Source organism: Astyanax mexicanus, chromosome 22 (assembly GCF_023375975.1).
Source record: "Astyanax mexicanus isolate ESR-SI-001 chromosome 22, AstMex3_surface, whole genome shotgun sequence".
Taxonomy (NCBI): Eukaryota; Metazoa; Chordata; class Actinopteri; order Characiformes; family Acestrorhamphidae; genus Astyanax; species Astyanax mexicanus.
The window spans coordinates 25,518,550-25,531,570 of NC_064429.1; the positions used below are offsets into that span (position 1 = coordinate 25,518,550).

Sequence of the window (13,021 nt, forward strand, 5' to 3'; positions counted from 1 at the left end):
GGAATGGGTCATTTTTAGTACCTTTTACTACTCTCTGTGACCCATAATGCAACAAACTATTGATACTGTGCAGCAGATACAAAATTCACTAACATAGCTTGGTACGAACACAGTACACAATACACAGTGTGTGCCTGAATGTCAAAGAAATCAAGGTAGGACATGTACAATCACGATCGTTTTGTAAGTGAAAGATTACTGCTGATTTAAGGGCTCTCAAAAGAAGAAGTGTTCTTCAGTCTGTGTTAAACAAGAAAAAAAAAACAAGACAGCTCTTTTGACATCCCAGCTAACAAAGAACATTATGAAGAATGTTTAGTAATGTTTTTTAAATGTTCCAGGAATGTTAGACTGTGATATTACACAAATAATTTTCCCGGAACGTTTTGAGAACGTGTGACATAATAATGGTTTGCATCACAAAGTTATTTAAAACGCGTCGAACGAAATTGCTAGTGGACGTTTACTGTAGGATTAATGGTGGGAGAGAGAGAGAGAGCAAGGCTAATTATACTAAACTCAGACTCGAATAAAAACTCTGGAAGTATAATTAATCTTGAAGTGTGAAAGACACACTTCAGACACACAGAAGTTTCGTAATCAAAACCATTGTATTGGTCTGTCTGCCAACAGATTTGACTGCTTTGAGTGTGTCTGCTTTAATAGATCTGGGGTGTGATAAGACACCAGAATGCCAGCCTGAAATGAGCTATTGTTTTAATCTCAGCTGCTGTGATGGAAGGCCTTGTTTTTGTTTGCTGTATTATTATATATCTATATTTCTACCCCATCATACAGAGGAGATAAAAGCTCTTTCTGCCAGAGATGACCCACGGATATTGATTTACTTAATTAATCCACTTTCAATAAGCCATTTCTGCTTAATGTATTCCTTTAGTTAAATGGTGTTATTGGCTTCTGCTCTGAAAAGCTCTCGCCATTTATTGCACATCATTAAAATTTTTGCTTACACGTGAGGAATGAGTGAAGGCGAGTGGGCCTGGCGCTGTTAACTGTGAATGCATTTTGGCAGTGTAATTAAAGTGATATGAGGAGAGATGGAGAGAAACACTTTAAACTGTTACTGGATCAATTTTCAGTCCTAGAGTAGGACATCTTAAATTTGAGATGGCGCTAAGCTGTGAAAAACAAACGACTGTCGAGTTTAATTGAGTTTGGTGTCGTTTGGATACTACAGCCAATTTAGGCCTCTGTAGAAGAGAAAGGTAGAGTCCTTTTTATCTGGTAACCAAAAAAAATTGTGGTTACCAGAAAAAACCTTTAGCTTTGATTATTGCAGCATGCATTCACTGTTTCAATAAGCTTCTGCAGTGCCGCAAAATTTATTTTAATCCAGTGGTGCATTATTTTTTAACCAAGATCTTGCAGCATTAATGGTGGTAGAGTCTGACCACTGCACAAAGTCTTCTCCAGCACATCCCAAAGATTCTCAATGAGGTTAAGTTCTGTCCATCCATGTGTGAAAATAATGATCTCATGCTCCTTGATGAACCACTCTTTCACAATTCCAGCCCCATGAATCCTGGCATTGTTATCTTGGAATATGCTTGTTAATCCATTGATAGAATAGCATGATCTATATTCAGTATATTCAGGTATTCAGTCAGCTGACTTCATTCTTTCAGCACATACTGTTGCTGAACCTAGACCTGCAGACCAACTGCAGCAACAACCCCAGATCATTTACTTTTACATTTTTTTTGGCCAGGCACTGTATGATGCAAGTTAACAAGGTGGTAAGAGATCAGAAACTATTTTTCACCATTTAACTCAAGTTCCACTGACCTGAATGTCCTTGCTGAGCTGTTTGACAATGTGTGTGATGGTCTGAATGTGATTCTCTAGAAGTTTCCTTGCAGACGCCTCCATCAGCACAGATCCTTGGGTGGCATGGAGGCTGCTGACCATTTCCTCTTTGATCTGGAAGGCCTGCTGCATCAAGGAGGTCAAGGTTCGCTCTTGTGTGGTCATCTCTGAGTAAGTTTACTGACCTTTATAAAAGGATAAAATATCTTTTATTATCCTTACTTATAACCTACGGGTTAGAATGTTGGTTACATTGTAAGAACCTGAAAGAACACAGTACATTTACCAGTTTTAAACCAACACTAACAGTGTTAGATTTTGACACCCACTGGGTTAATTTAACACTAAAAGAGTTGATTCAACAATGGATAATTTATTTACAGTATACTGTTAATTCGAATTAAATATCTTCTTAAACACAGCATTTTGCAGATGTACCAAGTCTACCGAAAGTTGCGGGAATCTACCGCATATCAATAACGGCTCCCTGATGCTCGCAAGTCAGATAAAAAGAGTCTTTTTTGTTCTTTGAAATTATTGTCTCCAAACAAATAAATTTGAGACTTTATTAAGATCTATGACTATAGTGTGTTTTACCTATCTATAGCTTATGTAATGTTAGTAACATTAGGCTGGAGATTAGTTGTGGGAGAGGTACTGTACTTTTCTACAATGCAGAACATTGAGCTGCTCTTGTAATAGTCGTAGGCCACGTTCGTGAGTCTTGGAAATCACCCAAAATGAGCAACATGTTCAAAGCTGAAGAGGCACCGAACATGAGCAGTGCTTCTGTTAAAAAAAAAAAAAAACTGCTCAATTTTGTGGCTAAAGCCTGAGGACCTCCTCAAACCACATCGGCCATTGATTAGCTGCCCCTGTGTGCTGTGTCACACAAACGAGCGCTTCAGGTAAAGGGGTTAGTTCAAGTGTCAGAATGTCAGAATCAAATAAAGGAAAGGTCAGTGCTTATGCAGGGGTCAGTGTCATAACATTTAGAGCTAAACACCTTGATTGGGAAGTTTAATTAACAGCAGACAACATCAGCAGGGTCTTTCCCTACATGCTGGTATTGGAGGTGCGATTCTCGGTTTTAAAAATAAAGGTGCCAACAAGGGTTATATGGAGTGATCACACTGATGACCTTGTAATGCATGTTTTTAACAACCTTAAATTATTTGGGATGGTATGTAAAATGCAAATAAAATAAATATTCAGTGCTTAAATTTTTTACTTTGACATTTATTTCATTGCAAAAAAAATAATGAAAAAAAAATGTTGGTACAGGGCAAAAAAGTGGTATTAATAAAAAAAAAACAGCTGCAGTAGGAGCAATCTGCAAATAACTCATGACTCGAAATAAAAAGAGCAACAGATCTTGTGGACATTCATTATGCCACCATCTACAGTACATTATATCATTAAAAGCTTCAGAGTATCTGGAGAAACCCTGTGTGCAAAGGAAAAAAACAGACTGTCAATATTGGATGCTGGTGATCTTCGGGCCCTCAGGTGGTACTGCATTAAAAACAGGCATGATTCTGGAAATCACTGCAGGGGCTCAGGAATACTTCCAGAAATCACTGAATGTGAACACAGATCACCGTGCAAGACACAAATCTGTAAGTTAAAGCTATATCGTGCGAAAAGAAGACCCTGTCATGCTCAGCCCAATCTCCAGACCTGAACCCCACTGATGATGAATGGTTACAAGCCAATTAAACAAAGCTGAACTGCTTAAATTTTTGTGTCTGGCATAAGATCAACGAAAAGCATGAAATTCGTTATTAAATCAGATTATTCCAACAAATATTTCTGAAGTCTTCCTGAATCAAAACATTGATATTGTTGTTGTTTTAAAATGAATATAAACTTGTTTTCTTTGCATTATTTGACTTTTGATAGCTCTGCATCTTTATTGTAATTTTCTTCGTTTATCATTTTCTGCAAATAAATCCTGTATAAGACTTTTTATTTGGATTTAGGTAGAAACTTTAGTAGTTTATAGAATAAAGCAACAATATTCATTTTACTCAAACATATATCTATAAATAGCAAAATCAGAAAAACTTTGAAATGGTCCACTATTTGTTTCGGCGCTTTATGTATGTAAATATAAGTTTTATAAAGGGTTCATATAGGTATAGAAAACTTAATACAGCTTAATTACCTTAATGTTGCATATTAATCAAACAGCCTTTCCTGGAAAGAAAATTTTGTATCTTGAGCGAAATGCTGGTCTGATGAGAAGAAGGCCAATAAAAGCAACAGGCTTTAGGTGAAAACAAGATTTTTCATTGTCAGCCAATAAACAGAAGCTCATTTAAATGCCTAAAATGTTTTAGATTCTGATCCAGTACTCACTTCAAGATCAGCCTCCTGTCATCTGCTGGCTGAATTGTAAGTCTGTTGTTTGGATCGATCTCTTAGATACAGCACTAAGTGCTCTGGAGGGGCGTGTCTGTGGGCTTGACAACTGGACAATGTTTTACACATTTCCATCTGAACCGTGGAATTTAATTTGAGCTTACTGCTTCGTACACTTACAGTAAATCACCTTCCAATCAGCCTGAGGGCCGGATTCCCAGACCCAGATGAAGATTCTAGTCTAGACTAGAGAGGATGCCCAGTAATAATTCTCTTTTGTCACTGCAGCTTAGTGTAAAACTAGGCCTAATTTGTGTTTGGGGAAAGTAGACCTTAAAGTGTGAGAGGGAAAGAGTTTATTAGATTAGGCTAGTTGGTACTAGTGGATTCTAACACAGAATAAAAAGCATTTCTGATAAATATTAGAATGTGAGAATGTCTTAATGCTAAAGTAGATGTTTAAGCTTGTCTATTGGGAGAAATCAGATATCCTTTTTTTTTTAAACTTGAACTTTTCCCCTTAACACTACAAAATAAAATGTGCTTAATTTAGAGATTTATGAAAACACTCATGGAAAAATAACAAAATAATGTAACTTACAATAGTTAAGGAAAAGGGGAGAAATTGTTGATATACCATATACACGGTATTTGTTGTAAGGGCCTATTTAACACAGCAAAACATTAAATGTAGCCTGCACATAAGTAAAATACAGTCTTTTATACACATACAAATCAAGTAAAACCAATGTCTTTGTGTCCTGATAAACTTAAGTATGAATAATCCTATTGTTTACCAGCACTTTTCTCCCAACAGAGACATTGTGTGTCACCACATTACCTATTAAACTACACCAGCTTTGTCCATAAGTGGCAAAAGGCTTTCTAGTCCTAAGTGCAAATGTCATCATTTCCGAACATTATAGCACTTTACCCCAAAAGGGACTTATTTTTCTCTGTTTAATTTACTGGACCCAGGATTTCTGGTCTGATCATAATCACTGACGCAAGTCTCTCAGAGACTTGTTTTACCGTTTGAGTGGATTGCCCTGGATTTGACTCTTCAGTTGGATCAATTGAGTGGTCATTTAGTGTTAATCCCACACCAAGAGGTACAACTTTGAAATCAATTCAGTCTAAAGCCTTGACAGTACTTGTAAACATATCAGTTATAGCCGCATGTGTGTATCGTGTGTATCTGTATGTAGTAATAATAATATGTAAAAAACAAACAAACAAAAAAAAACAAACATGTGCACAGTACCAGTCAAAAGTTTGGACACACCTTAAACAACATAAATCATTTAGTAAACAAAAACGATGTTCTGTTTTGCACATCTTTAATGGATTATGAGGGATAGAGTCACCTGGACTGGCTTTCAGTTAACAGCTGCTGAATTTCTTGTCCTCTTAATGTGTTTGCGAGTGCATCAGCTGTAAAGTTGTGTAGAGGTAGAGTTGGTATACATTGAATAGCCCTATTTGAGTAATGTTCTAATCCAGATTATGGCAAGAACTTCTCATCTGAATATAGATTACTTTAAGAAATGGACGTGAAGTGCATGTTACTATATATTTTGTTTCCATAAACAATATAAGAAACAATAAGGAAACAAAATATTCCAGGAAATTTTCCAAACATAGTGACATACAGTTCATACAGGGTGTTACAACATTTCATGTTTTCTCAATTTATGGATAAAGAAAACAGGGCCTTTTCCAAATATGCATACTCCTAGTGATTGCTGAAATAGAGCAAAACTTCACTAGCTGTTTAACTTTTATCCTACCTAATCCCCCGAGACCAAGACCACACACTGCCAATCTATGCACATGACCAAGACTCTCGAACACCAGGACTGTCAGTTGGCATATGACTCTTCTAAATACAGATCAAATGCACATGATATTTCATATATCCTCTGTTTCTGAGAAACACATAAACAACATCTGGTGTGTTTGACACACATACACACACAAACACACTTCTCTTATAACTAACAACAATAATCAACAACATTCCTTGAAAGAATTTTCATCCTGTAATCATGAATGGCATTGGCTGTCCAGAAGAGGGAGCCTCACTGTGCTTTTATTGTGCCCTTAAACTTTAAGTCTTGTGGTCAATAGAAGTGTGAGGTGGTCCAGCGGGGGTTGGAATGAGCAGGGTGATGATAATGGGGAGGAGGATGGAGAAGAGGAGGACTAGAAGGATGAAGAGGGGGAGTGTGTGAGTGAATGTGTGTGTGTGTGTGTGCTGGAGTTAGTGCTGGAGGCTGCTGCAGGCGTGTTTAGCTCTGGTCCACAGTGTGATTGTGTGTGTGTGTGTGTGTGTGTGAGAGAGAGAGAATCTGGAGAGTCCTGCCTGTCTGTCTATCTCTATCTATCTGTCAGTGGGAGGAGGATATTAGGGGGGTGTGGTAGTTAATAGAAGCTGAAAGACCTTGTAGGACCTTGGTTGGTTTATTATTAGTGAGTTTTTTATTATTTTTTTAGGACTGGGATATAGACTCCATCCTTTCTCACTCTCTCTCACTCTCTTACACACACTGTGAGTGAGTGTGTGTGTGTGGCAGTGTGTGAGTGTGTGTGTGTCACTCTCCTCAGCCGCAGCAGACTGGCGGGTTGCTGCTCGGGCAGGATGGATGAGAAACCCCGGGATGAGAGCAGCAGCAGCGGCAGCGCTAAAGGACACGACACGCCGTCCTACCAGCGGAGGATGTGGAGGAATTTCCAGGAGAAAACTAAGCCGTTTTTGAGCCCCAAGCTGGGCTCGGAGAGGCGCGGGGTGGACGGTGGAGGGGCTGGAGGAGGAGGAGGTGGTGGTGGAGGAGGCAGTAAGAAGGAGACAGGTCTGTGGATGTTCAAGCGGAAAAAGAAACAGGCGCTGGACCGGGTCTTCTCGTCCTCCCAGCCCAACCTCAGCGCCTCTCCCTCGCCGTCTCTGACCGCTAAAGCCGAGCTCAGCCCCGCCGCGTCCGGAACGCCCGGAGCCGCCGGAGGAGGAGCAGGAAGAGCCGCGGTTACCAAGCCCCAGCTGCCCGTCTCGGCTCACGGCAGTCCGCAGCTCACCGTAGCCCACCTCGCTCTGTCCCAGCAGCAGAAGAGCTCGTCCCTGGGCTCGGCGTGCTTCGAGAAGCTGGTGGTGGAGTCCGCAGCCTCCAGTGAGGATGAGCTGGCCAAGAACGCCAGTGACTCGGTAAGAGAGAGAGAGTGTGTGTGTGTTTGTGAGAGAGCGTGTGTGTGGGGTGAAGGGGTCCCACTATGACTTTAGTTGAAGGTTGTCTTGTTCCTGTTGGATTTTAGGCTGGTTTCGAGAAAGTTAACTACCCATTTTTACAGTTTTAAACACTTTAGCACACACTTCAGTTATATTTCTACAATTGCACATATCGATAATTCCTGTAAAGTATAACCTACCTGGTTTATGTTGCCTGTTTTTTTAAAGAAAGTACTTAATGCTGGTCATTACTGTAACATGTCACTTGTGACAAACTTCAAACCTGGTTTCTAGTGTTGGGTTTTAAAAAAAGTGCTCCGAGCTTCTAGATTTGTTTTTCTAGAAATTTCAAATTTGGTTTCTGTTGCTTGTTTTTCTAGAAGGTGCTCCATGTTGGTCATTCCTGTAACATGTCACCTGTGACAAACTTCACGCACTGTTTCTATAGTGTCTGGTTTTGAAGAAAGTGCCCCATGTAGGTCATTCTTGTAATCTGTCACCTGTGACAAACTTCAAACCTGGTTTCTAGTGTTGGGTTTTAAAGAAAGTGCTCCAAGCTTCTAGATTTTTGTTCTAAAATTTTTAAACCTGGTTTCTGTGCTTGTTTTTCTAGAAAGTGCTCTGTGTTGGTCATTCCTGTAACATGTCACCTGTAAAAAAAACTTCATCCATTGTTTCTATAGTGTCTGGTTTTGAAGAAAGTGCCCCATGTTGGTCATTCTTGTAACCTGTCACCTGTGACAAACTTCAAACATGGTTTCTGTTGCTTGTTTTTCTATAAAGTGCTCCATGCTGGTCATTCCTGTAACCTGTAACAGACATCAAACCTGGATTATATAGTGTGTGGTTTTAAAGAAAGTGCTCCATGTTGGTCATTCCTTCTAGTTTTTTCTAGAAACTTTAAACCTTTGTTTTCTTTAGACCTTGTTCTTGTTTTTTTTTTATAGAAAGTGCTGCATGTTGGTCATTCCTGTAACATGTCACCTGTGACAAATTTCAAACCCGGTTTCTGTTGCTTGTTTTTTTTTTTTTTTTAGAAGGTGCTCCATGTTTGTCATTCCTGTAACATGTCACCTGTGAAAAACATGTTTTTTGTTGTTTGTTTTTCTAGAAACCTCTCCAGGTTGGTCATTAGTGTAACATTCCACCTGTGACAAATGCCACCCCTGTTTTTTTATAATGTCTGGTTTTGGAGAAAGTACTCCATGTTGGTCATTCTTGTAACATGCCGACTATGGCAAACTTAAATCCCGGATTCTATAGTGTCTGGTTTTGGAAAGTTTCTTTAGAAAAAGTTCCACACACTGGTCCTTTATGTAAGACATCACTTGTCGCACATGTAAAAACCTGGTTTCTGATTTTAGAGAAAGTTAACCAAGAAAAGTAATTGTTGCTGCCTGTGTTTTGGGAAAAGTGCCTTGCATTCTTTAAAAGCTCACTGATATGCAAATAGAGTGATTTAAATGAGCCTTATCATGTCAAGCCTAATTTCTGTAGAATGTTTTTGGATGTTCTTCTGAAATTTGCTAATGGTCATTCTTTTGCTAACATGTCATCTCCAGCACAGTGGTTTTGATATTAAACTTGTATGTTAAACAGTCTGCAAAGTTTGCACACAGCACATTTGCGAGTGTTAAATCAACACTGGGACTGTTTAATTTAAATAGCAAATGTTTTGAGTCTTTACCTTATCATGAGATTCAGTACGAAGGAAGGTTTATTTGCATAGCATATTTCATACCCAGGTGCCATTCATGTTAAAATCAAATTACAGACTGAAAAAAGTTCTTTTTTAGAAAGTTACTTCAGAAAACTTTCCCATATGGTAATTCCTGTCAAGTAATTAATAGTTAAGTAATAGCACAGGTGATTAATGATGATTGTTAAATATGCAGTACAACAAATTACAGATAATTTTATAAGTACTAATTTACTGTGATCAATTTTTGGGGTTTCAGAAGAGTGAATCATTATATCATTTGCTACAGAGGTATTACAGACGTAGAACCTGTATAGCAGCATAACAGTAGCATATAGAAGTTTGAATTTGATTCTGTTTTAAAATTTGTGTTGTCTTTTATAAGTTCAGTGGAAGTCGTACTTTTAAGAAGGGATGCATATTGGTCATTGCCATAACATGTCACATGCAACACATGTATGAACCTTGTTTGTGCAGATGGTAAACGTTTTGGTGAAAGTTAGTTTAAAAAAAGTGCCCCAAATGTTAATTCCTGAACAAAATCATCTGCAGCACATGTTGATCTATCTCGATAGTGTAGGAATGCAGAGTTTGTCATTTTGGAGCATTTTGTGGTCCATTAACTATAAAAATGTAGAAAAATGTAAAGAGCAACTGGGAGATTAATCTTATGTCAAAAAGTGAATTTGCTGTTCATTGCTGTAACATGCATTTGCAATATACTGTATGTTCAGCTTGTTTTTTTTTTTGAGAAATTTAGCCCAGAAAAGTGACCCTTATGTATTATTTCTCATAATTACAGTTCAAAAAGTTTAAATCGGTTACATTTGGATCTGGAGATGAGCACTGACATAGATAAGCAACTTTTAGAACTTTGTTTTCACAATACTAGTGTAATAACATGGTGCTTAGGCCTGTCATGTTTAATATTTTAGTTTTTCTGTATATTTTCCTAGCAATTAATGTAATAATCAGCGTTATTTTTATTTCAAGACAATTTAATGCCACTGATATAATGATAATAAAACAGCTTAATAATGCAATTACACCCTTAAAAAAAACATATAATCTTTGGGTTAGGGGTGTGCTGTATTGCATTGTATGCACTAATATAGCCTAAAATTCTGATCCTATAAAAATATTTTGAGATATTATTGAAAGCAGTGAATTTTGTTTTTATTTTGCTGTTTACTTTTAATTGTATATTTGCAGTTTACACTTGTGGTAGATTTTAATGTTTTATACAAAATCAGTTGTGTTAAGTTGCGAAATAGACAGAGGTTGACAAAAGTATTTTTGGTTTTCTTATTATCAAGTTCTTTAGACATTGGAATTGGAATATACATTTTTTTAAAATGTCCTAAACATAAAAAATAAAAACAATTTTTAAAACAACAATGACAATATGATCTCTCCTTGCTAACAAAAACAAATCCGCTATATTAAGGCCAGTGAAAATAATTGAAGTCATGTCCATATATTGAACAATAAATCAGTCCTTATTGTGACAGGTGACAAGTGTGAAAAGTGTGAAAAAGCTTTTAAATTTAGATTGTTCAGTTCAGATCAGTATTTTGAAGCATTTTACTGAGGATTTGAGATGATTGTATAAAGCCTGGAATTTGTGTTGTGTGTATGCGTGATGCTAATGCTACACTGATGTGGTTACTGACAGAACTGAGTGGAAAAACACGACTGGCAGAAGTCCAAATGACTTGTATCCAGCTCAACTTACTCCCACTTGTTATGGGAAACTGTGCAATGTTAGATTACAGTTATGTAAGGCATAAAACAAAAATATTATTAAGTTATAAGTTATTTAATTGTGTACGTATGCCAGAGCTTTAGTAGAAGGCTAATGCTAGGCTAATAAGGGCTAACAACAGTGTGCTATTCTAAACTGATACTTATCCTAACATCTTATGAATGACCTTTTTTAATACTAATGCTTTTGAAAGAACTAAACCACCCAGTAAGAGAAATGTCTGTGGATTCACTTTTCTATTTCTGTCAGCCGCTTAGCACCCCTAGACTTGGTGGTTATCACCCACGAAGGTGCTAACTCTACGCTTTTGTCTTTGTGAAACGGCAGAGCGCTGTTCCTGTACAAAGCATGCATAGCTCCTTAATGCACTCTAGAGGAGTCAAGAGCTCAGCAGCTATGCAAGAGCCTATAATAAAGAATTCAAAAGCATTGGAGGACCATTAAAAAGAACATAAAGATGCACCCTCGGTAATAAGGGTTGCACACAGGTCAAATGAGCGAATAAATGTAATCCTGAAATGCATACATTCTTTATAATCCATTATAAATTAGTTTAAAACCTTAGTGACCCCCTCCTCCAACATGGATTTCCACTATAGAAGACAGAGTATGACTGTTTAACTGGTGCTCTGACTTCTTCAAAATGAACTGAATGCTCCATAAAAGCTGCAGTGCAGGTTATTATGTACATATTTGACCAACCGACTAAAGCACATTTGCTTAAATGGGATGATAAACAAAGGAAATGAAAAATGTAAAAATGTTCCGATACTGCTGAACATGGAGCTTTATCAGAAAAGCAACTTGCGGCCAAAAATAAGTTGCCTTACTTTACAGTGGAATTAAAAAGTTTGGGCATCCCTGATATTTGCATTTATTTCCTTTATAAATCTTAGAGGGTTAGGGTCTGCAATATCAGTTAAATATATCATATAGCAGATGATCAGTGATATTTGAGATGTGAAATTAAGTTTCTAAGATTTACAGGACGTGTGCAATAATTTTTAATTGAAATTCTTTACGAAATTAGACAGGTGCATAAAACAGAAACACGCAAACAGAAAATTTACATAAATATTTAGACAGTCTGCCTGCTCAAGACTCTGAACTATGGCGTTCCCACTCTCCAAGTTGCTAAATGGCTTCACCTGCCCTCCCTAGTATATACACCCCTCAGTTTGCTTAGTTCTTTGCTAAGTATTACATCTAGTTTTCCTAGATCTTCTACGAAACATTTTTTACTTTTGCCTATCCTTTTTTGTATAACCATTTATCATCTTTAGCCTTGTTCTTCTTCTTCTGTTGATTACCTGTTGTTCATGTATTTTTGGACCTTCTTTGTTTTGTTGAATTTACCGTGTATGACCCTGCTTTTCCTGACTACTATTTGGTATGCTGTTTGTTTACATTTGCTGCCTTCCTCTTATTGACCTTGCCTGTCCCTCAAAATCCTTGTAAGCCTTGTCGCTTTTGAAATAAATTTTCATTTTAATCTGCGAGTGTCTGTTCCTGCTCTGGCCTGCGTGAGAAGATCAAGCAAACAGCACCGCATGAAACCACTAGTGAGTAACTTTTACATTAATAATAAGCTGAGAGCATTTTATTGCCGGGACTATTTTATTATATATGTGTCCCATATACAGCATGTATGGCATAGCATGAACATCACATGACGCGAGTGGTCTAGTCAGCTCTTTAGCTCAATCCATAATTAAGATCTCCATCTCTCTCTCTCTTTCTCTCTCTCTGCACTTATATAATAGCTATAACAGATTCCGCTTCTTCATCTGCGTTGGCCTGTTTTAAAAATTCACCATTGAAGACAGAAGGAGGGCTGGTTTCAGTTGCAGCGTCTCGTGCAGTGAGGGCGGTTCTCTGATTGCTGCCAGGAAGAGATTCAGCTCTTACATCCTCACAGCAGTGTTGACTACAAGAGGTGAAATGTGCCGCTCGATACAGGCCTGCAGTTTTGCTGTCATCACATTTTTATTATATCTAAAGCACGGAGGTGTCCATCAGTACGTTATGGTAGCCGGTTGTGGCTGACTAAGCTATATCTGTACTGGCATTCCTGGCATCCTTTGTTTTTTTTTTTGCTGATTGCTTTTATACGACAAGCAATTTGTCAAGTGGCTGTCACCTATCT

The 13,021-nt window shown here is 37.8% G+C and overlaps 2 protein-coding genes across 6 annotated transcripts in view; one reads left to right on the forward strand and one right to left on the reverse strand.

The window, feature by feature from the left end:
- Positions 1-4,235, reverse strand: part of fam81b (family with sequence similarity 81 member B) — a 33,137-nt gene extending 28,902 nt beyond the window's left edge. Inside the window, exons 1-2 of the mRNA XM_007243908.4 lie at positions 4,189-4,235; positions 1,807-2,012 (exon numbers count right to left, since the gene is read on the reverse strand). Coding sequence (XP_007243970.3) covers positions 1,807-1,992 — 186 coding nt within the window. The 5' untranslated portion in view covers positions 1,993-2,012; positions 4,189-4,235. The remainder of the gene's footprint in view (positions 1-1,806; positions 2,013-4,188) is intronic.
- Positions 4,236-6,218: 1,983 nt separating this feature from the next.
- mctp1a (multiple C2 domains, transmembrane 1a) overlaps positions 6,219-13,021 on the forward strand; it is a 254,147-nt gene continuing 247,344 nt past the window's right edge. For 2 of the 5 annotated variants that reach the window (XM_007243904.4, XM_022667577.2), the window contains exon 1: positions 6,222-7,390. In XM_007243904.4, the coding sequence (XP_007243966.3) occupies positions 6,833-7,390 (558 nt within the window). In that variant the 5' untranslated portion in view covers positions 6,222-6,832. Of the gene's footprint in view, positions 7,391-13,021 lie in introns of all 5 variants that reach the window. The other 3 variants (XM_007243906.4, XM_049470827.1, XM_049470826.1) reach the window with 2 other exon arrangements.